General features: G+C 35.5%; 1 protein-coding gene across 9 annotated transcripts in view; it reads left to right on the forward strand.

Moving 5' to 3' along the window:
- Window positions 1–24,869, forward strand: part of sick (sickie) — a 306,579-nt gene that overhangs the window by 171,082 nt on the left and 110,628 nt on the right. For 5 of the 9 annotated variants that reach the window (XM_073080100.1, XM_073080099.1, XM_073080102.1 and 2 more), the window contains exon 4: window positions 22,933–23,036. In XM_073080100.1, coding sequence (XP_072936201.1) covers window positions 22,933–23,036 — 104 coding nt within the window. Of the gene's footprint in view, window positions 1–9,428; window positions 9,675–22,158; window positions 22,209–22,932; window positions 23,037–24,869 lie in introns of those variants that run through there. The other 4 variants (XM_073080105.1, XM_073080107.1, XM_073080106.1 and 1 more) reach the window with 2 other exon arrangements.

Genomic DNA, 24,869 nt, shown 5'->3' on the forward strand with positions numbered 1-24,869 from the left:
GATGGTATTCATATATGTATTCAAACGTATAGCATGCACTGCTGTCTCTGCTATGTAGAACCGACACACATGCAAAGGATAAACATTAATACTAAAAATACAACTACCATACCAAAACATAGCATCATCAGGATACATCATTTGATCCTTGACATTTTAATATTTCCGTACAAATCGAATTACATATTTCTTCACCATTTCTCAAGACGGTAGCTCAGCTGCCCGAAGCAATATCTAATCCTGTATCGAGCTTCATGCATAAATTAACATAGAACGTGCGCCTATGTACTGGCTTGTCAGGCGGCTTCCACGAAAGGCAATTCTCTACCCGTAGGCGGCTGACACTACTCAAAGGAGCTTACACCATCTTTATTAAACTTGGGGCACGTTTACGGCGACACGCGTTAGGTGTGGTAAATCTAGTGTTGTTAGGGTTAGGGAAGCGTTGTAGGACATTTCGAATGCTTAAGAATGCCTAGGAAGTATTCAGTTAGTCAGAATGCTTGATTTTTCTAAAAAGTTTTCAAACATGTCCGAAGTTTTCTTATTTGTTGGAGAGTCATAGATGGTCATTTGGCGGGGATCTCTGTTTAGCAGGCTTTGCTAAGTCAATGATTATATGTGGTCCTCTTAGCTTAAGTATTTTACATGGACTATTTTGGTTAATAGTGCTATTTGTAATAGTTCCTAGAAGAATGCACTGTTTAACTTGTTTGGAATTTGTACATTTTTTTCGGGATTAATAATAGCGTACACTTTATTATTATTTGTCTTACCTCAATCTTATTTGCCTCAAAAACACAAATGAATAGAATGTTATTCTCAAAAAACTCTCTACCCGTAGGCAGCTGACACTACTCAAAGGAGCTTACACCATCTTTATTAAACTTGGGGCACGTTTACGGCGACACGCGTTAGGTGTGGTAAATCTGGTTGTTAAGTTAAGGAAGCATTTTTATCAATTATCATCAAGTAAAACATTCACATGTTTAAGAATACCTAGGAAGTATTGTAAGGAATTACATGTTTCAGAATGCTTGAATTTTGTACAATATTTTCAAAAACCTGCGTGAAGTTTTCTTATTTTTCTATGAGGCGAACTGTGTCCAGCAAGGCTTACTAGGTCAATGATTGTATCTCTCGTTCTAGCTATTGTAAATAACAATATTTTCAATTAGTAGTGTTAGTTCATTATTTGCGTTAGCTCATAAATTGTAAGGTATACCTATAACCTTTCAAAAATGTGTCTTTATTACCATGAAAGTCTTAAACATGTCAGATGCCAATAAGTTTATTAACCTTTGTTAAACAAGACACTAAAATTATCGTAACTTGCGGAACCAGTACTAACGAAATACGTCTATATGTACGCGGTTTTAGACCGCGGTATTGCTAAATTGTTGTCGTATCCCGTGGTTCGAACTGCGCTTATTTATTGCCTTCCTTATATCTTGTGGGCTGCCGTCTATCTGTCATCTCATTCTTATCAATAAACAAAGGAATGTTGATTTCGAATAGCGGATTGACGTTCAGGAAATCAAATAAGAACTAGTTTATAAACTAGTTAAAATAATAACGAAAAATTTATTCCAACAAGACATTTAGATTTTTTTCTACCAGTTTATTTGAGGAGACAAGTTCCTACACGCTGGATTGTTAGCTTGCATCCCTATTTAAAGTGTAAAGTATTTTATTTTTATTTGGAACTTAAAGATTTAAATGTTAAAATATCTTCTTACCGTTAAAGTCATTTTTTATTTCAAGTTCGCTTAGCATCGAAAGAAAAAAATATGTAAATATCCGCTTTTATCGTTTCGTACCGTGTAAATAAGCTTACGCTTCGGGTATAGATATTATTTTGAATTCGCTGAGAGGACTTAAATTAAAATTCGTAAATTATTTGTTTTATGCTTATTTTGAGGATATAGGTACCTATAATGCAAAGATTAAAGTCTCTTACGAACAACAAATTGTACGACAAGTACAAAAGCTTCCTTTGTTATCGAATGCCAATCAGTTTGTTAAAGAATACTTAAATCCTTTATTTGTTTTGACAAGTTTTGCGAAAGTCTTCATTCATCATAATGTAAACACGTTAGCGACCGACCACAAGGAGTGACGCTTACTTTGAAATCTCATTATTAAGAAAACAGATTCTGGTTACGGGCCAGTGATGTCACCGGAGTGAAACCGAGCCTAAATTTAACCACAAGACACTGCTGAATCACACACAGATCTAGATTTACCCTCACGAATGACATTTGACATCTCACGAGCCCCAGATCCTTTCAAGCGATTTATCCATTGTCATTATGTAGTAGGCCAATGATATTTAAAACTATAGATATGTTACCTGCCTACTAAACAACACAAAAAAGTGAGCGAACCGCAATCGCATTGGTACACGCGTGCACATTTTTCATTTTACTTACATATTAACACATAGAAAAATATTTTATAAGGGACAGATAGCTCTGTCCCTTATAAAATATTGGAACAATATGATAAAAAAGACATCTAGTGTTTGATAATGCGTTTCAATAATTCAGACGTAAATATCGATGTTAATTTTGAGTCTCTTTCAATTTACTTGTGGTAGGAATACGTTGTCTCTTTCTTGTCAGTTACGTAATCATGGCGGACAAAACACGAAAAAATTATCCAAAATATAATAATTTCTCCTCATTTACTTGTGATGTGTGAGTCCATGAAGCTTGTGCATTTTTTTCCATAATGTGTACATTTATGCAATGCACATGAAGGCATTTTGAGTCTTAGAAGACTAAAATAATGGCGTTTAACCAGTCCAGTGACACACGTGTCAATTACTACGACGCGCGAAAGCGACTGGTGTGGACGTATACCAATTGGTGTATTTTATATGTTTCAAGTCTTGCCCCGCTAGTAATCTATCTTTAGTTTATATCAATGTAGTAGGCTCGGTGTACTATATAGCCCGTGTTAGGTGAATCTCATGAATTATGGAGACCCATTTATACCGTCACTTATCGCAATTTCTCGTTCTAGGAGGTGTAATTCTTGTGAGCACGACTCCACTGCATTATGAAATTGTTTTGTCCCTAGGGTTTTCGCGCTGCCTTTATTGTTGTTGGTTTAAAAATACATATTCGAAAGTAGTTTTGTTTAGGTGGTATATTTTGTATACTATGACTAATATGACCTCCTTTATACATATGCGTAGATATTTTGAGAGATCTAAAAATTTAAATACTTTTATAGAACTAATTTCGATGTTTGTAATTTTTACGACGATACTAGCTTTTTGCCAGTGCACTGCAGGTAAAAGTTGTAACAAACGGAGAGGGGGACAGACGGCCGTATGTGGTCACAGACAGACGGACGGGCAAATGGAAGGACCGATGGATGAACGGATCAAAAAACGTACAGACGGACAGACCGACAGATATATAGTAAATTATATGGGTTCTGTTTTTTGTCACTACATAACCCTAAAAGTCTATAAAAACTAATGTGACAATTGTGTTAACATCTAACAATTAACGATTGTTAAGTTCTTTTAAAAACGGAAACACAATGAGCATTGATGCGCTTTTCAATAGTGTTGTAACCAAGAAACATAATGATTAGATAATATATATTCTACGACTGCTAACTAAGCCATTACCGGGTATTGTATAGAGTTACGGTGCGTTAAATTTTAAAAAGCGAATTTATTGTTACAGAATGAATGGAAAATAAATTGTTGATGCTCCCGGTTTGAGTAAGGGCATGTATAGACGATTGACGTGTGAAGTAAATGATTACGTATTAGTAAAAGTTTGATTTCAATAACAATTTAGGTGCGATTTACAAACGTTAATGCACGGAACAAGAAGTAAAGCAAATCTTGTTATTTCGTATCTTTTCTTATCTTTTAGTCACTTTTATTTTGTACGTCTTAATTTGGTTAAATTAATAAAATTAAGTGAGTGGTCGACAAAATAATCTATGAATGATATTGCTTTCATATAATTAAAAATATTTGAATTATATCTAGATTATATTTCATTTGTATATTTATAAGATATATCTGTAACTGATATCTGTAGTACATATTTTAATGAAATTATCAAAATTGTCCAAATTTGGTAAAAGTCGTACGTATGAAAATGCCCTTACCGTGTTGGGACAGTGTGCTCCGATGCGCAGTAGGGAATGCACTCGCTGTGATCATTTCGATAATGCCCATAAAGTGTAGCCCACGTTCAATAGTTTCAATTCTCCCGGGAATAGGAACCTTTTGCATGCCGAACCGGCATGGTGTCCATTTTATGCGTAGGTATAGAGTTATCTGTAAAGTATTTGTAAAACTGGGAGAATGTAATACCACTGCCATATTATGTATATCGGAGAAAACACGCTTAAGACGTCAAAGCGACACGTCAGTCAGTAACTCAGTAACAATAAAATAAGTTATCATAGTCAGTCTGTCAAGTATATAGCAAAATAACCATTGCGATCAAATGCGTTAATTAGGTAAACCGGCAGTTTCGCACTGGAGATGTGACCGGGTCCGTGTCTCACGATAAACTACCCTCATTCTCGAATACGACTCTGTCCGCATGGCACACCATTGTTAAATAAAAGTGACGTCACGGCGTTTACCTGAGCTACAGCTACTAAGATAATAACATTAGCAATCTTATTAAACAACGATATCGATATCCACGACATATATATTCTACAGTTCTTGGTTTCGGTTGAAGGTTGTGGAACCCGGTAAACTTTTCAGATAGAACTCCTGTTCTAAATGGAGTTGGATACAGATGTCTATAGGCGGTGGTGACCATTCACCATCACGTGGACTCGTTTGCTATTCTAATCTTATGCACAAATAAATTGATTTGATTTGACAATACAGTCAAATAAAACTATATACTCTAAAAATTAACACACATTATTTTGAATTTGGATTTGATAGAAACTAATGCGCTTACTGTTGCAGATTTTCAAACATACCTCGAGACCATTCCGAAGTGTCGATCTGAGGTTAATGAACCTTCTTCGGCGACATTCGTATCGTAATTAAACGTTTTATTACTAATAAGTAATCGGCTGTCCCCTTTTTCTATCGTGCTATTAACTCAATTGTTTAAGTGAAGTTTCTGATAACCGTTTAGTTTTCGTGTTGGTACCTTAATTTGGTAATGGGACAATGTAATGCATAATGTTTTTGTTATCTTATATATGTGACCTGTTTTTGAGGTGAAGATAACCTGTTTTTTTGTTTTGGTAGAACCCTTTTTCCTTTGTCTTCGATAGCTCTGGATACTGCCTTATAACAGCTCTTTCAAATACATCTGTTTTGTTTTGAAGGTATGGAAGAAATGGTACAGAAGAGACAGATATAAGATGTTTCAACTTAGACTTGCAAAATCGAAACGGATTTATTCCAGTTCACTGAATAAACCCGTTTCTATATTTGTTTGTTCTGCGTACAACATCATTTCGAGTGCAGTGAGTGGATAGGATTGTTGGCTTATGTCGGTAACTAATCGAACTGTTGAACTATCTGTTTATAATTGGACGATGCACTGTGTAGGAGGATACCTACGTGATATTTACGATTTCTTCTATATCTCTCTTCTACTATTGTATGTCGTGATATTTACGATTCATTTACGATTTCTTCTATATCTTTCTTCTACTATTCTATGTCGTGATTGTTACGATTCATTTACGATTTCTTCTATATCTCTCTTCTACTATTCTATGTCGTGATACTTACGATTCATTTACGATTTCTTCTATATCTCTCTTCTACTATTCTATGTCGTGATATTTACGATTCATTTACGATTTCTTCTATATCTCTCTTCTACTATTCTATGTCGTGATACTTACGATTCATTTACGATTTCTTCTATATCTCTCTTCTACTATTCTATGTCGTGATATTTACGATTCATTTACGATTTCTTCTATATCTCTCTTCTACTATTCTATGTCGTGATATTTACGATTCATTTACGATTTCTTCTATATCTTTCTTCTACTATTCTATGTCGTGATTGTTACGATTCATTTACGATTTCTTCTATATCTCTCTTCTACTATTCTATGTCGTGATATTTACGATTCATTTACGATTTCTTCTATATCTCTCTTCTACTATTCTATGTCGTGATATTTACGATTCATTTACGATTTCTTCTATATCTTTCTTCTACTATTCTATGTCGTGATTGTTACGATTCATTTACGATTTCTTCTATATCTTTCTTCTACTATTCTATGTCGTGATTGTTACGATTCATTTACGATTTCTTCTATATCTCTCTTCTACTATTCTATGTCGTGATATTTACGATTCATTTACGATTTCTTCTATATCTTTCTTCTACTATTCTATGTCGTGATTGTTACGATTCATTTACGATTTCTTCTATATCTCTCTTCTACTATTCTATGTCGTGATATTTACGATTCATTTACGATTTCTTCTATATCTCTCTTCTACTATTCTATGTCGTGATATTTACGATTCATTTACGATTTCTTCTATATCTTTCTTCTACTATTCTATGTCGTGATTGTTACGATTCATTTACGATTTCTTCTATATCTCTCTTCTACTATTCTATGTCGTGATTGTTACGATTCATTTACGATTTCTTCTATATCTCTCTTCTACTATTCTATGTCGTGATATTTACGATTCATTTACGATTTCTTCTATATCTTTCTTCTACTATTCTATGTCGTGATTGTTACGATTCATTTACGATTTCTTCTATATCTCTCTTCTACTATTCTATGTCGTGATATTTACGATTCATTTACGATTTCTTCTATATCTCTCTTCTACTATTCTATGTCGTGATATTTACGATTCATTTACGATTTCTTCTATATCTTTCTTCTACTATTCTATGTCGTGATTGTTACGATTCATTTACGATTTCTTCTATATCTCTCTTCTACTATTCTATGTCGTGATATTTACGATTCATTTACGATTTCTTCTATATCTCTCTTCTACTATTCTATGTCGTGATATTTACGATTCATTTACGATTTCTTCTATATCTTTCTTCTACTATTCTATGTCGTGATTGTTACGATTCATTTACGATTTCTTCTATATCTCTCTTCTACTATTCTATGTCGTGATATTTACGATTCATTTACGATTTCTTCTATATCTTTCTTCTACTATTCTATGTCGTGATTGTTACGATTCATTTACGATTTCTTCTATATCTCTCTTCTACTATTCTATGTCGTGATATTTACGATTCATTTACGATTTCTTCTATATCTCTCTTCTACTATTCTATGTCGTGATATTTACGATTCATTTACGATTTCTTCTATATCTTTCTTCTACTATTCTATGTCGTGATTGTTACGATTCATTTACGATTTCTTCTATATCTCTCTTCTACTATTCTATGTCGTGATTGTTACGATTCATTTACGATTTCTTCTATATCTCTCTTCTACTATTCTATGTCGTGATATTTACAATTCATGTACGATTTCTTCTACTATTTTATGTCGGGATTTTAACGATTCTTTCTATCTCTATGTGTATGTATGTAGCCCTCTGGTAAAAGATATTTGCAAATGAAGCGCTGCTTATTTTTTCTGATACGATAAGTTAACTTTTTTTCTGAGTTGATTTCGTATTTTTTTGTATTATAGACATCTTAAATGTTTGGTAGAATGCCATCTCAGAGAATACGAAAAAATAAATATTTTAAACACTTACTTGAAAAGAAATAATGCAATCTTATGAAAAGGCAATATACACTACTCTATTCCACGCATGTACGAATGAAACAAACGCACCATATTTAGTACCCAAATATTTCGGTCCAACATTTGGTCCAACAACAGCATAGAATACATCGCACGTAAAGTCATGTCGAATAATATTAGGCTATTAGGCTCATTATTTGGTGCATTGAGCCAATAGCTCGTAGCATAATGACTTATGCTCCATTTAGCAGCGCGTTAACAAACTTATTCGTATGAAAAATTGCCCATTAGGATTAGTAGTGGGTATAATTGCGTCAAATTCTAAATGTGGGTAGTAACCGCCATGTATATAAAAGTAAATGTATACTTGACTAATGATCGCAGAGTGTAAACTAGTGAAATTAGAACCATGGGATTTGGTTAAATTGTTTGTTTTATGATGTATGTACTCAATTAAGATTTTTGATATGCCACCCGTAAGGGAGTGAAATAAAGTTCAGATATCTGGCAATTAGTATTTGACTTTCTCCTTACCAAAAATTACTATTTTCGATTAATTTTTTTCGGAATAATTGATAGATGTACTCATCTATCAATTTTTTTCGGAAATTCAACGCCTATGTATATGTAATAGGGATTGAATTTTTGTTATTGTAACAGTCTACACATACTAAGTCGCAACAACTGGTAGTCATAGTATAATGGTTCTCCCACTTTGACTATATTAGATACTAGTTTTTGCCCGCGGCTTCGCCCGCGTTTAAAAGAAAATAATATAACATACTAACATACATAAAACTGAAAATTCGTACCTTCATTGGAACGACAGTGGCACCATTTGGCGAAAATTGGTCGTACCAACTCTGGAACCTTCGTGGGCTCATGGACAACAACTTTGCTAAAGATCATCACTTGATCAAATGCATAGTTTACGATTGAATCCTTACTAATATCGATTAAAATAATCGATATTTTTGGTCCAAAAGATCGATTCTCCGATTAATAGATCTTAGATCGCCATCCCTAGTTCCCGTGGGATTTCCGAGATAAAAACTATCCTATGTCCGTTCTCGGGTCTCAGTCTATCTTTGTACAAAATTTCATTAAAATCAGTTCAGTAGTTTAGGCGTGAAGGAAAGACAACCAGACAGACAGACAGACAGACAGAGTTACTTTCAGATTTATAATATTAGTAAGGAGTAAGGATTTTAGAATTTCGTGCGGTGGACACGAGGCTAGCTAGGTTAACCGTCTAAATCGATCTGACCTTTGCAATGCCAACCATGCTTGGAGCTATGGAGAATGGCATTTGAGCCATTTGAGGAGCTCGGCTGTACCCGTACCTACTTTGTATCGGACATCGATATTCAGTATCGACTATCGAACCACTAAATGGTTGGAATAGTCGATTAAGAATTTATCGCTTTATGGGGGACTTTATCACATTATAGGTACATATTTTTCATTTTGATTTAATACCGTGAACAATGGTTATTGTCGTCGTAACGTTTTGTTTAGGAATATAAGTACCTATAGTAGCATCGTACAATAATGTTAGTTTAACCATATTTATTTGATAAGTAAATAATCAATCATAACCATATTTTTCCTACGTCGTATTTAATTTAAACGTCACCAAAACCGATCTCCAATGATAAAAATAGGTATTATGAAGTTGCGGGTAGAATGTAGAATTTCCACAGAATTCATTCCGATTGAATAAAATTATATCTATTCGTGAAGTGCGGTTAGTTCAAAGCGAAATGTGTACACCAAGACTTGAATGTGCAGTGAGTTTGATGTGTACAGTGGAATGGCAAGTGTGATACAAAGAGAATTTTAAACTACTAATCAGTCATGGGCAACGCTAACTCTGGACACGGGAACCCCAGGCATAACAACAAAAGCAGGAAATGTAGGAGCTTGCCTACTTCGCCTGAAGTCAGAAGGTATGTAAAGTAATCTTCGAAGGAAAGCAACATTGTATGTTATAAGTCGTGTTACAATGTTTGTGTTTAATGGCCGCCGAAGGTTGAAGATCCATCTACATGCTGCATAAAATTCTTTCCTGGGGCACCTTAAGAGCTATTACGATGCCCACTTTAATGTCTGGTTATCATATTATTTATTTATGGCAATAAAAATGCAATGTATTCTTTCGGCTTAACTATCAATGTTATAATGTACTTTGTAATGTAATGAACTTTGTATTCCAGCTACATTGATTTTATTTGCTACGCAAGTCCTACAAGAAGTAAAGAAAAAAAAATACAATATTTAAACAAGAACTTTTATATTTATTAAGACGTTAACCAAAGCGGTTCGTAAAGTTATGGTACTTATTACATACAATGTTTTTTATAAAATCTAATCTTCGCTACTTAATAAAGTAACAAACTTAATTTTCAAAAGTAAATTTCACGCGTAATTTGACGTTCGCACGCACATTCTTTGTTCGTGTAAAGGTATTAAGAACGGCTAGTTTGCTTAAGTAGAGCTAAAAATACGGACGAGTTCGCTTGAAGTCGATGCTTCGATCTTTTACGAGTTAAGCGCTGTATTAGGCTGGGTACTCATTACTGAGCTCTAACTGTAACCGAAGTGGTACGCTACTCGTATGTGAATTTATAAAACGATCTTCGTTCGCGACGTCCAGCGAACTGCTTGACGGATATAAAAATATGAGGTATCGCTGTATTCGTATAAACTGTGAAAGACATAGGCAATATTTTTAGTTATCTAGTTGGTTACAGTACCTAACTGCAATGGTTACAGTTACAGCTAATGGGTATGCTTAACATGCAACAGTTACAATTACAAAATTAGTTTATGATTGCAGCAGCACTGCAGCGGGCAACACGCACACTAGTTTTTAGCTACAGTAACTGCAACGGTTACGCTTACGACTCACAAGTGGGTACGCAGCTTTATCGATATCGTAAAAGCAAAATGTACCAGTAATCTTTGATCTGAACAAGGTGGAGGTGCACAGATAAACAATGTAGCGAGGGCCTTGTAGGGATTTCTCGTTTCGCCTTTTATGGAGTATTATTCGTTACTGTCGTGTTTAGGATCTAAGGAGACAATGGTGATTAAGACTTTCTACGCCTTTTGCGTCGTGACATCTACTCTTAAGTACTATTAGCATATTATATTAAGTACTTACTCCACTTAGGTAAGATGTTCGTAATCTCTTAAGTAGGTCTTTACGTAAATTAGTTATACTCTGCGGAATGTAAACAAAAGAAGTTACGTTTACGTTACGTTTGTGTTGTAGATGTAGCTTTTGAATACTGAAAGTCTTAGATACAATAATTCCATAATTATATTTAAATTAAAAATTGGACATATGCGAGTTATACTAGAGATGGTTTCACACTTTGATTACCTATGTTCCATAAGGTGTCTTAAATGTCACCCAAATAGAAAATATGTTAGGTATCAACTGAAAATATAAGTTTATTGTAAGGGATTTACCGTTTTATTTTAAGACCATAGGCTTTTCATACGTTTTATTTTTTGCCACACGATACAGTTTGACTGACATAGATGATTTCTTCTTATTCTTCTCCATAACGAGACGCGTAGTGGAGTGGTGGTAGATGTAATGACATTCAAAGAGCTGCTTTGCAAAGAACCTATTTTGCATTAAAAAAAATGATTTGATTTGATTTGATTGATACGATTACAGTATTCCTGTAATAATGTACATTTATCGTGCCATGTATTGGATAAGTGAATCACTTCACACGTTCACACATTACACTTGCAATAGCTCACAACATGCAACTGACGTGAAACCCTGAATAATAGTGTGGCTTAGCTTCGGATAGCTGACGTCACGAGTAAAAGCTCTCCCAGTGAAGTATCTGAGAGTTTTGACCTCAAAAGTTTGAGAGCGGCTACTGAATTTGTTTTGCATCACAAACTTAGAAGTGATAAAGTATCTTTGGAATCGCCCTAAATGTTGAATGATAAGAATCTTCTTATGTAGCGAAAAAATCTGCAACCATATCCTATTGATAATTTTTAAAATGTTTTTATGTAAGTAGTTGGTAGGTATGTCATTTAAACATTTTAATGTTGTTAAATACATATTTGATTGATTTAATTTATCATTTTACCTCAAGGTAAAGTCGTTATAGCTGTGGGACCTACCAACTAATGAGGCATATATACGGTCCAAAAACCCTTAGCAGTTGAGTCAGAAATTATTATAAATTATTAAAATAATACTTTTATATAATATCTATGTTGACGGGCCCAATTTTACCTGAAGGGTGTTACCGACAAAGACGTCACGCATTGACGTTATTCCGACATATTCACGTGTCACGTAACGTGACATTTGGAACGATAACCCTTATTTCCATTTCTTCAAGTAGAATAAAGTGTTGACACGGTAGTGTGTCACGTGGCGTTTATTCTTATAACATACATTTATAATACGAATGCGTCAATACTTGACTTTGTATGTTATTTTTAGCAAGAGATTTCATATTCCCACTTTTTATGATATGGATGAAGCACACAACCATGCATTTCTTCCGGTGGTAAGTTGCAACTGTCACCAATGTGTATCTGGGTACAACGCGAGATAGGATTGTACTCCCATCTCTGGTCAGACAATTATGTGTCGCTACCCCTGATTACTAAGTTAGGATGCCTGGTTTATGTTCCTCTTCCTTACCTCATAGCAGAACACAACAGTACTCAATATTGTAAGTTTTTTTTTATCATATAGGAGTAGCAGATGAGCACGCAGTCCACCTGATGGTAAGTGGCTACTGCCGCCCATGGACATCTGTAATCCACCCCAGATAGGATTAGATATTCCTACCTGAGGTCGGCCACAGATGCGCCGCTACCCCTGAGGACTAAGCTGGAACGCCTCGGAAACTCGCCTGAACACTGAACGCCTCGCCTCCTGTCTGTCTCCCTTACCACACCCTTTAAACCGGAACACTGCAGCGCCTAACACTGCTGTTATTAGGTAGAAATAGGTGTGGCGGTGGTACCGCCGGAGCCGAACCACAAAGGGTTCTACCACCTTCAAAGTTACACTATTAATCACAAATGTGGTTGAGAGTAGTCAAGCCACGGTTTTATCTATCTCCTTTAAACAGAATGACTCAGAAATACTATGAGTGTTGAAATTGTTGTAAAGTTACCTGGTTTGTTGACCGACAGCATTCCTTCTTACTCGAGATAAAATATACACAATATAGGTACATGGCGAATTGAGAACCTCCTTTTGTCGAAGTTTGTTATAAATCTTGAAGGTTTGTTAAAAATATTGAAGGTGGTAGAACCCTTTGTGGTTCGACTCCGGCGGCACCACCGCCACACCTATTTCTACCTAATAACTGCAGTGTTAGGTGCTGCTGTGTTCCGGTTTGAAGGGTGTGGTAAGGGAGAAAGTCTTTTCCGAGGCATTCCAGCTTAGTCCTCAGGGGTAGCGGCGCATCTGTGGCCGACCTCAGGTAGGAATATCAAATCCTATCTGGGGTTGATTACAGATGTCCATGGGCGGCAGTAGCCACTTACCATCAGGTGGACTGCATGCTCGTCTGCTACTCTTATATTATAAAAAAAAAAATCAAATCACGTGATTCATGGTTTGGCACTTTCCTTATTTATTTTGGCAAATACATTAATATTATTGTATTGTAAGTACATGATCTGACTCTGAAGGTATCAACGTTACACTTATTGCTGCTTATAAAACGAATATGCAGCGATGCTTAGTTCCGTTTTGAAGAGAGACTTTTGTTAAATATTTATTACTTACTCATTAGGGGTAGCAGCAGCAACATAGGTACTTGTAGCTTACTTCAAACGGGATTACAATCCTATATGCGGTTGATCATAGATGCACATAGGAGGCAGTGGCCGCGTACCATCAGGCGAACTGCATGCTTGGTTGCTACAGAAGTAAGAGAGGCTTTAACAAAGGCATAGGAATACATTTCTCGCTGACTTTAAGTAGGTATAATTCTAATCCTATGTAGTGTTGATTACATATGTCCATGATCAGTGGGCACTTACAATCATCAGACGCTAGACGGCATCACTACAACAATTCCACAAAATAAAGACTAATCACACAGCACACAGCCTCATTTCTTATTCAAAGGCGCGATGAGCCAGTCACGCGCGGTACCGACGTGAATCGCAAGGTTCATATTCTGGCAGGCTCGTGATGTGACGACATGCCGGTGACGTCACGTTATCTGGCCTGACAGCTCTCATTTCCGACCGGCGGGGCAGCGGAAAGGCATGTCATGTGCAATACTGTTGTACGGAAGTGGCTCGGTTCATTTCGTACAGGCTTTTGAGGTGGTAATAATGACGCTGTCACGCTGGGAATTTTAACCATTTCACTATAATACCGTTTAAGGGTGGTACTCCACTTGTCAAATATTTTTGTCCAATTTACCTACATTTGATTAAATAAACTGGATGACTTCATCCAATTTACTAGCAACACCGCTATTCGATCAAAGATTTTTTCAGCTAGAAGACGAGTTTCCAGGCCACAAACAATCGCCAAAAACAGCCGCTCCACGTTCTACCGTTTTCTCGTACGTAGATTGTAAATAAATCTTGGACAAAGATATTAGACGAGTGAAATGACAGCCTAAACGGTATTCTAGTGAAAAGGTTAAAATGTTGTTGTCTTGCCGTCGACTACATTACTAAAATAGGTTTGCCCAAAAAATACATCTTGCTATTTCTGCCTGAAAAATGAAAGAAAATTGGAAAAGATAACATAATTTACAAGAACAGTAATTGGTTCATAAACACGGCTGTAAGTATAGCCCTGCGGTTTATGTAAAATGCAACCGATCTATAAAGTTAAGCAACGGAGTGGGTGTGAGATGGATGACCGCTAGTGGCTAAACATGCGCGCTCGTGCTTCGGTGGACATTTTAAGCTGTCGATCCGTTGTTTATATTGAATAGCAGTCGTTAAACGCTTTTCAGAAGCTTTATGGACGATTTGGAGACATTTAACATGGGTTGCTCTAATCCGTATTTGTGTCAATATTATTGGCTATTTTAATATAACTTTGTAGTTGAAATATTATATCGATATCAATTTGCTTAATGAAATCACTGAGATAAAACAACTGTCACTTATTGAGGCTTCACAAAAAAGACTTAGATCTTATGACAAATAATTTTGATAAATCATAGTTACTATGACAGAAAACAGAAGTTTTAAATTACATGACGACCTTGATAGCTTTAATTACATTAATAGAGACGATAATTATTTTTCACTACCGGTTATTATTTTACGATCGATCAAAATTCTCATGATACGGTTAGCTGCGCTGGCGCACGTAAACCGATCCGGTGTCGCGCCGGTACCCCAAGTTGCGCGTGTCATGTATCTATTACGCAAAGCAGACCCGTGTATGTCAGGGTTGTCACTTCATCTAAAGGTAATTTTGCAAAAATGAAAAAAATGTGAATTTCATTCCTTTAATTAAAATATATAATTAAAATTTTTGATGTTCCGCATGGATATTAAAACATTTATCACATCAAAAAATACATTTATTTTTTCTTACGCTTTTGGAATGGCGTTTTTTGAATTATGCATAAAATTCATAAAACATTACAATGTGTAATATATTTTTTTAATAAAAAATAACATAAATATAAAAACGAAATCAGATATGAATAATTCATAGTCCGAAATAGTAGTTTATTTATTAGTTTATTTTTTATTACCCGACTGCCAAGGAAGGGTTATGTTTTTCGCGCGTATCTTGTATGTTTGTCTTTCTTTATTTGATCCGATCTAATAAACGGGTGGATGAATTTCAACAGTTAAGGTGTCATTATATTTGTTTCAATGACCCGAGTGTCCTTAGATAGGTGTTAGTAAAAAAAAATCAAAACGGCGGATTTTTGGCGCGAAATAGTAACACATTTAAAAAAAAAAGTTAACCCAACCTATCGAGTAGGGTATCAAATGAAAGGAAATTAAACGGAGATTATAAAAACATATTTGTATATATATAAAACAGCAAGGTGACTGACTGACTGACTAACTAAATGATTTTTTCATTTTTCAGAAATCAACGTACAGCCTAAACCAAGGATCTTACAGTTCTGAAATTTTGCACATAGATTCTCTATATAGCGTGAATAAGTACTAAGAAAGGCCTTTTGGAAATTCTACCCTCAAGAGGGTAAAAAAGGGCAAAACAGCTTTTTTGAAATTCTTTAATTTTGAAGCAACTACTATAAAATTTTATATTTGGCTTTCTGGATAGGAACAAGGACGCACTAATTTATCCCCCTCCGAAAAATCAACCCTGTAGAGAGTAAAATAAGGGTTAAAAGTTCATTTGAACAATCGTCAATTTTGAAGCAAACACTGAAATTTTGTATCAGGCTTGTTAGATAAAAATGATGAAATTCTACCTCTAAAGAGGTAAAATAATGACCGAAACTCTGATTTAATGAAGTTATATATTTTATAGACCGTAAATGGTGGATATTTTCGCGAAATAGTAACACGTTTTAAAAAAAGTTAACCAAACCTATCGAGTAGGGTGTCAAAATAAAGGAAATTAAGAGGAGATTACACATACATTATATAATATATCTTATATATAAAATTCTCGTGTTAGTTACCGTACTCCTCCGAAACGACTTCACCGATTTTTACCTAATTTTATATACATATTCAGTAGATCTGAGAATCGGCCACTATCTATTTTTTTTACCCCTAAGTGATAAGGGTTGTTCACCCTTAACATTTTTTAATTTTTATGGCAACACAACGTTTGCCGGGTCAGCTAGTACATATATGCTCGTATATACACATCGAGATGACTGTCTGACTAAATAAGTGAGTTGCTGTGCCAGAGATCAACGCAAAGGGAAACCTCTGAACTTAAGCGTGCTGGAATTTTACACATAGGTTCTTTATATAGCGTAAATGAGCACTACGAGGTTAAAATAGGATAATATTGTTTGAACATCTTTTGTTTTTGAAGCAGAAACCTACTATGAAATTTTGTATTTGGCTTTCTGGATAAAAATAATGAAATGCCTATTTCACTGCTTTTGGAAATTCTACTTCAACCTTTTTGGTGCAGTCGGGTTTTTGATTTTTTAAATTAATTACTTGTTGACTTTACAAAAAGTGTATTATGTGAATAAATCATTTTATACAGTATTAATAATACAACACTAAAGTGACAAGTGACAACCCTATTTTCGTATGACATGCGACAATGTTGCGTGCACACATGCGCATACGCCAGATGTTCATTGTTTAGATCTCGCCCTTATAGCCCGCCATCAAATATCGATCCATCGAACAATACTTTAACACATGCGATACAATCTATGTATAACAAAGCTTAAAGAAATGTTGTCATTTTAAATTTAGGTCAAACGTATCAAATTTTAATATTTACTATAAGCGGATTTACCAACTTATAAAACCTTACATCTAGCGATGTGTGTAATATTTCTTTGAAACAGGCAATGATTACTCTGAAGGACTCTATTTCTACCTTATAACAGCAGTGTTAGGCGCTGCTGTGTTCCGTTTTGAAGGGTGTGGTAAGGGAGACAGACTTTTCTGAGGCGTTCTAGCTTAGTCCTCAGAGGTAGCGGTGCATCTGCGGCCGACCTCAGGTAGGAATATCTAATCCCACCTGGGGTTGATTACAGATGTCCATGGGCGGCAGTAGCGACTTACCTTCAGGTGGACTGCATGCTCGTCTGCTACTACTATTATTTCAAAATTTTTCATATTTAGTAAGTTAGTATTTGTAATTAGTTATTATTTTTTAAATATAATTAGGTAGTTATAAATATAATACATCAAGTAACAGTCCAATTGGAATGATTTATTTATATGCATGTGTAATTTACGAACGAGGCTTTTAAATTTTTACATCACGAAATTCAGTGCAAGCATTAAAATTTTTGTCATAATGAGAGACTTTAATTTCGAATTTTCGACAACGGCACGTCGACACGGACTTTTTGGACGATTTAAATACTGCGTAATAAAGCATTCCCATAATTATGAAAGAAACAAATTGTTCCCTTTTTGCATTTACTGTTGTTTTTTACGATATCTCATTAAGAGTGACTTATTTGGAAAATCTGTTCCGTTACTAGGTAATTATTATAAAGTTGTTGTTGGTAGTTTAAACTAAAGTTAATCTACAACGTCAGGGCATTTTATTGTATTCACATTTATTAACAGTTTAGACACTGTCGTTATCGGACGGTGTGGCGAGCGCCAAGCTCACCTGGGCGGAGCCCGACGGGGTAACGCGCTAAGAGGGCTCCGGTTGCGTTCCTTTGGAGATACCGGAGCCCTCTACGCAGCGCCGAGGACGGCCACCGGGGGGGTTTAGCGCGGTAAGAATCCCACATAACCGTACGTCGCTCCCACAACACCAGGTACCTTTTGAAGGTTTTCCCCTCGTAAAAAAAAAGACACTGTCGTTATAAAATAAATATAATAATCAATTTTAATTAGATTTTCTAATTACCTAATAAGAACATTTATAGATAACTACGCAGATACTATAAACCCCATATAATTTTATGAAACGATATTGTAATAAAGCTTTATAAGTACTTTATAATTATACAAGATTCATAAAGTAATCTATAGAAGAGGTAATTATCGAATATAGGTAATAAAAAAGGAATATTTTTTATGGATATTGCAATAACTGTGAGATGAGAGATATCGCATAAGTAAAAACATGTCGACATAACAAAGATCTTATCGCAAACAAAAAAAGCAAATCGAAGTGCAATTTCCGATCCCACAGATAGATTAAGATGTATTGACCGGCTTGTAGCTGTCTTTCTATCGCCCTATCGAGGCCAATTTGTGAAAATAATGGCCTTCACTATCGCGCAAAGAATCGTTCGTTGAAATAGTAACAGCGCCATCTGTTGTCGAATAGCTACAACTTTAGAAATTGTTTTAATGCCAACCTTATTGACTATTGTTGTCTATAAATGCAATATGAGACTCACAAATAAATAAATGATTATTATTGAAAGGTGGTGGAACCATCTGTCTATCTTATCCTATCTGGGATCGATTACAGATATCCATGGGCGGCAGTAGCCACTTACCATCAGGTGGACTGTATGCTCATCTGATACTCCCATATTATAAAAAAGCAAAGTAGTACGTTTGTCCTTTTAGCGATATAAAATATGAAATATAATGAAATATTTTATTATGCTTTACATTATACCGATAAGTCACCCGTTATTGCAGCTTCCTAACCCATGGTTTATTAGGAGATCGTGACCACGACCGGCGCTACGTATCTACTGTATCGCCGGGTGGCTCAAGTTACTTTGCAGAAAGTCGCGAGATATGCGCTAATAAATATTGTATTTTCGTTTTTTAATCTGAAATCTATGTATGTTTAATCTTGTATGGTTTAACGGCTATGTAATTTAGGCTCACTAAATGTCCTAAATCCTCTAGAGCACCTACCACGGTAACGGCGAAAAATTTTTTGGTTCGATTTCGGTAACGCCCATGCCACACTTACCTACTCATCTGTCTGATTGGAATTTGTATGGGCAAATACATAACAAATACCAAACATATTTGTCGAAACGTAAAAACTCATGGTAAGGGTACTGATGTAGTCATTACTATATCCATGCATTTACGGTTGACCTTAAGTTCGACTCCCATCCTAATCGAAATTGATTACCTTTATCCATAGACAACATTGACCATTTATCTCCAAGTGGACATCATCCTCATTTAGTATTTTAATTGCATAAAAATATATTTTTAAACGCTTTTAAGAGTAGTTGTAGTAACCGGCCTTGTAGATGATCAATAACATTGATCACAACTAGATTTAAACAAGGCATCGTAAAACATTGCGGTACAAACTTATGAAATACTAATTCTGTTGTACCTAACCCGGTTTCTGGCGTCAACAGTAGACTGTGTTGGTGCTTATCTGTTATCGCGATTTACATGTTTACGTGATTTCTTTAAAATAAAATCTCGAGTATAACTACGTATGCCATAATTATGATAAAAAATTACGTGTGTTTCTTTTTGTATTATAGCATTAACAAATAGTCATGCAATCCATCTGATTGTAGTGATGAGCAGTGATAGCCTAGTGATTAAAAAACTCGGCTTCTTGATTGAAGAGTCCGAAGTTCAAATCCCAGGCACGCACCTCTGATTTTTCAAAGCTATGTGCGTATTAGAAATTAATTATAACTTGCTCAAACGGTGAATGAACACATCGTGAGTATTCCGTGAGGAAACCTGTATATCTGATAAATGTTTAAAAAAATGTTTTGAAAGGTATGTGATGTCTATCAATTCGCACTTGGCCAGCGCGGTGGACTATGGTCTTATCCTTCTCATCTGAGGGGAGACCGGTGGCCAGCAGTGGGACAGTAATTAGTTGATGATGATTATTTGATGGTAAGTGGCAACTGCCGCCCAAACCAAAGCAACAGCACTTTACACTGTTATTAAACAGGTTTTAATGCCTTTCAAGTCGAACCAAGAGTTTTAAAATATATACTTAAATCATTTTATTTTAAAAGTAAACATCGCGATCATTTGTAAAACACCTACTTTATTTATTTGCATTAACATTTACATGTTTGGACTGATCAAAAATGTTTTCCGTTATACAAAACACGGCTCGTTACACTGATTATTGGGAGCAATCCATTTTAATTGAAATGGAAGCCCAAGTTACTGCCAATGCTGAAATACGGAATTTCGTTCATTATGACTAAAATACATCGATGAGATATTACAGATAATGCAGGCGCGATTTATATCATAATTGACATTAACGTTGCAGATATAAATATCGTTTGTACATGCTACAAGTATATTAAATTAAAGGTTTTGAAGGTGGTAGAACCCGTTGTGATTCGACTACGGCGACACCACCGCCACACCTATTTCTGCCTAATAACAGCAGTGTTAGGCGCTGCTGTGTTCCGTTTTGAAGGGTGTGGTAAGGGAGATATACTTTTCCGAGGCGTTCCAGCTTAGTCCTCAGGGGTAGCGGCGCATCTGTGGCCGACCTCAGGTAGGAATATCTAATCCTATCTGGGGTTGATTACAGATGTCCATGAGCGGCAGTAGCCACTTACCATCAAGTGGACTGCATGATCCTCTGCTACTCCTTTATTATAAGAAAAAGTAATAATACTCGTATCAGTTTAAGGCAAAGAGTGTATAATAATTAATTAGTTTTATTATTTAGGCAATTTGATACCATTCAATCCTTTTTTCTTTTAATGTTGTAATGTTAAGAAATTTTTGTGTTTATGTCTACTTGTCGTAATTTTAGACGTGAACCTAAAAAGATATATACATACTGACGAATTTTAACAGCTTCTTGTTCACTTCAAATTCACTATTTGTTTAGTTAAAATTATTTAATGAAACATGACATCGTAAAATAGAGCAAGCCCTGGTTAAATCTGTTTATTGCAATTATATTTATATTCAACGACCTTCATAAATCTTCACCTGTGTACCAAAGTAACAATGAAAATAAAGTACACAACGGATGTAGTTCTAGATTTTCTTCCATAAAATTACAGATTGTTTGTATAGCAAGCGCTGCGTCTGGCAAACAACAATTTTTCATTCCTAAACAATGTACCTACCCCTTTGTTTTATGTTTCCGAAATCGGCGACGAATGTAAGGTAAATTTACCGTAACAATAGCCTTTTGGGAAAGATCTTTATCGCGAGAAAACATAAACGGACTTTCCAGTCCAAAATATTTGTAAGGGTTTGTAAGGGTTGTTGGCGGTTCAAAGATTGTGTATAGAGGTCTACGCTTACGTCACAATCAGAATTCTTAACCTTGCGCAGTTTCAAAATTATATATTTTTTTCTAAAACTTTCTAATAACGCTCTATAAGTGTAGTTTTCATTTTCTCATAATCTTCGATTTTGTCTAATTTACGAGTTATTACAAGCTTGATTTACATTATGTTATGTTTAAGGCATCCATTTGAGATTATTCTTTGATGAGCCGTTTCTAGCTTTCATATATACAAAATAATATATTAGTATGTTAACTTCATTAAGAGAAATACTAGTTGCTTTCATAATCCAAGGCGCCGCCACATATCTATTTATGCTGTAAGAGCGTAATTCTATAGTGCATATGCCTATTTCATATTAGCATTCGTAATTACCTGTCTATTAAAATATTTCTGTGAAGCTCAGTCGTCATTTATAAGACAGAGTGATAACATTTTGTTGTGACGCAAACATTACATTTGTTTTTAATTTTTGTCAGTATATTATCAAGTCAGTGTACTAGTGTTTATTTAATAATTTTATACTTTCGTTTTTTAACTAAATAGTACATTATTTCTATTATACTTTTGAAAAAAAAATGTACTTTTAGTAATGGATGAGAACGCAAAGTATAGAGATAACACTAGGTGGGTTTGGTTTACTTACTACGCGATTATAAAGTTAAATAACATTAAAATATATGAGCTACTACTATATTATTAATAATTTAAGCTGTATTTTCTATGACGAAAACTAGTTTTTATTAACTAAAAATCGAGATAGTACACCTAAGTTCATAATTGTGGTATGAAGTTATATCGCCAAACTGTCATTACGTTAGCTGGCTTGGTTTCTTGCAAGGAAGATGTCAGTTATGTCATGCCACTTGGTAAACAGCTATTAGCATGCACAAGACCAATCAATTACGGATTTGCAAATTAATTAAATCAGATTGAACAGTGCAAGAATATAACCTAAGAAGAGAGAGGGGGCCAAGCAATGAGATGACAATTAACTTTAGTATCTTGGTATATCTGTACTAGAAAAATAAAAAAACTTGTGGAATAAAGCTTGCGCATATTAAAAAAATAAGAGGAGTATCGTGTTATATTGTATCGTATTGTGTAGCCTTTTTGCATGCAACATTTAAACCCATCTAAAAAAATATTATCCCTGTAAAACACAAAATTTAATGAATGCTACGAGTATATTCATATCATATTATCTATTCACACAATATTAAGAAGTCTATTAAAGCGTATTTTAATAACATCGCCCTACCAACTATTTCCATTTTGAGTGAAAACTCGGCAGCAATATTTACAGCGCACACTACGTACACTAACAATGAATCCTATCTATTGTTCACAGACAGGTGTCGGTGTTGCAGACGTCGATTCCGCTGCCGGCCTCCGCCGCGGCGGCGCGTCGGGCTCCGCCGGACAAGCGCCCGCTGCCCGCCACCCCCGTACATGGTAATATGTCTTACTAGTAGAGGATACCAGTATATCCTATTAGGCTACTAGTAGAATAGCCCAGCATAGGACGACCTTCACCAAGCTGGTTAATGGATGAAACGTTTTTATATCAAATTAAATGTCAAAATTCCGTCATTAAATATGTCAAAAAGAGTCCGGATTATGATTCATTCTTTTTTTCGTAAACATTTCACTGGTTAGGTTAATCGACAAATTACATACCAATTGAAAGTATGAATACACAAACGTTAGGTTAACTATTTATTTCCCGTCACAACCCTTGGGAAGGCAGGTACAAACATTAAACAGCCAAACAGATTGGCCTACTCAAGGATTGTGACAGGAGAAAAATAGGCAACCTAAGTTGCAACCTAAGGTTTGCATATTCTATAGGCTTCATACTTTCGACTGGCATGTAATTTGTCAATTAATCAAACCAGTGAAATGTTAAAGAAAAATTTTCTTTAGTCATACTCTACTGAAAATTTTGAGTTATTTGCAATATATTGACATATTTTGATATAAACAACTCCATTAGCCCGCTCGGTTAAGGTCGGATTTTATTGGGATCTTAGACTATACCTACTTTGCCCGGATGTTTCCCAGACTGAAGAATGAATGTTGTGAACTAAAACATGTTTTGTTACTTTCGAATGGAACAATTGATATTTAATAAGCTATGTTACTAACACGGTGGCGCTTCCTGCGCGCACCTGTACTAGATTCCCACTTGTCACTGATGCCATGGACTACGTTGAGAATGCAAACACCTAGAAGTAGAACTAAAATCGAATTTGATGACTTAGATGCCTATCACATAACTTTGAAGGACCCTTTGTGGTTAGACTCCATAAGCACCACCACCGCCATACTTCTGTATGTATTTCTACCTAACAACTGCAGTGTTGAGTGCTGCTGTGTTCCGATTTGAACGGCGTGGTCACGACAGACTTATTCAAGGCGTTCCAATTTAGTCCTCAGTGGCAGCAACGTATCTGTCGTCAACCTCATTTAGGACTTCAATCTTATCTGCAGTTGATTACAGTAGTCACTCATCTCATGGTAATTAGCAACCCCAGTAATGAAGTTCAACCTGAGGTACCAGAGATGCGTTGCTACCGTGAGCACTAAGTTGGAACGCTTCGTAATGACGACCCTTGTGGCGGAGCAGTCACCATGCCAGTCTGACGCGCAGAGGGTCCCGGGTTCGATCCCCGGCCAGACAGATTTCTAATGATGAATTTAGATTTCTGTTTCTGGGTCTGGGTGTTTGTGTATTTGTCTCTGTGTGTCCATAGCACCCACGATACAGGGAATCCTAGTGTGGGGGGCTGTGAGTGTAGAAAGCGTTTTTTTTTTCCACAATTTCTTCCAATTGAAAAACTCAACCTAAATATGTAGGTATTTATAATTTAATATTTAATTAAAAATCCTTCTTATCCCTCTTATCCAAGCCACTAACCGCCGCTAATTGATTTATGGAGAAGGAAAAATTCTGCAGCAATACCGCAGATTAACATCAGTATTAAAAATCGTTCAGAGAACCTCGCAATATCTTAGATTCCATTTATTGGTCGTAAACTGCACGCTGGAAACCGTCTGTAAAATAAAAAGAGTACTACCAATGACCTGCATACTTATAGTGTTATTCATGTATTTAAAAAAAATGAATGAATCGACCATCCGCGTTGCTATATGATGATACTGCCACAATCACAGATTCTTAAGTTCGAATCCCGGCGAATTTAAACGTATTTTTGTTTTAAGTCTATGCGTTTGTGTCTTGAGAAGAGATAAGCTCTTTGTGTATTCGTAGCGCCCAAAACAATG

The sequence above is a fragment of the Epargyreus clarus genome, unplaced genomic scaffold (genome assembly GCF_041222505.1).
Source record: "Epargyreus clarus isolate Ecla_fem2 unplaced genomic scaffold, WU_Ecla_fem_2.2 ptg000014l, whole genome shotgun sequence".
In the NCBI taxonomy this organism is placed as follows: domain Eukaryota; kingdom Metazoa; phylum Arthropoda; class Insecta; order Lepidoptera; family Hesperiidae; genus Epargyreus; species Epargyreus clarus.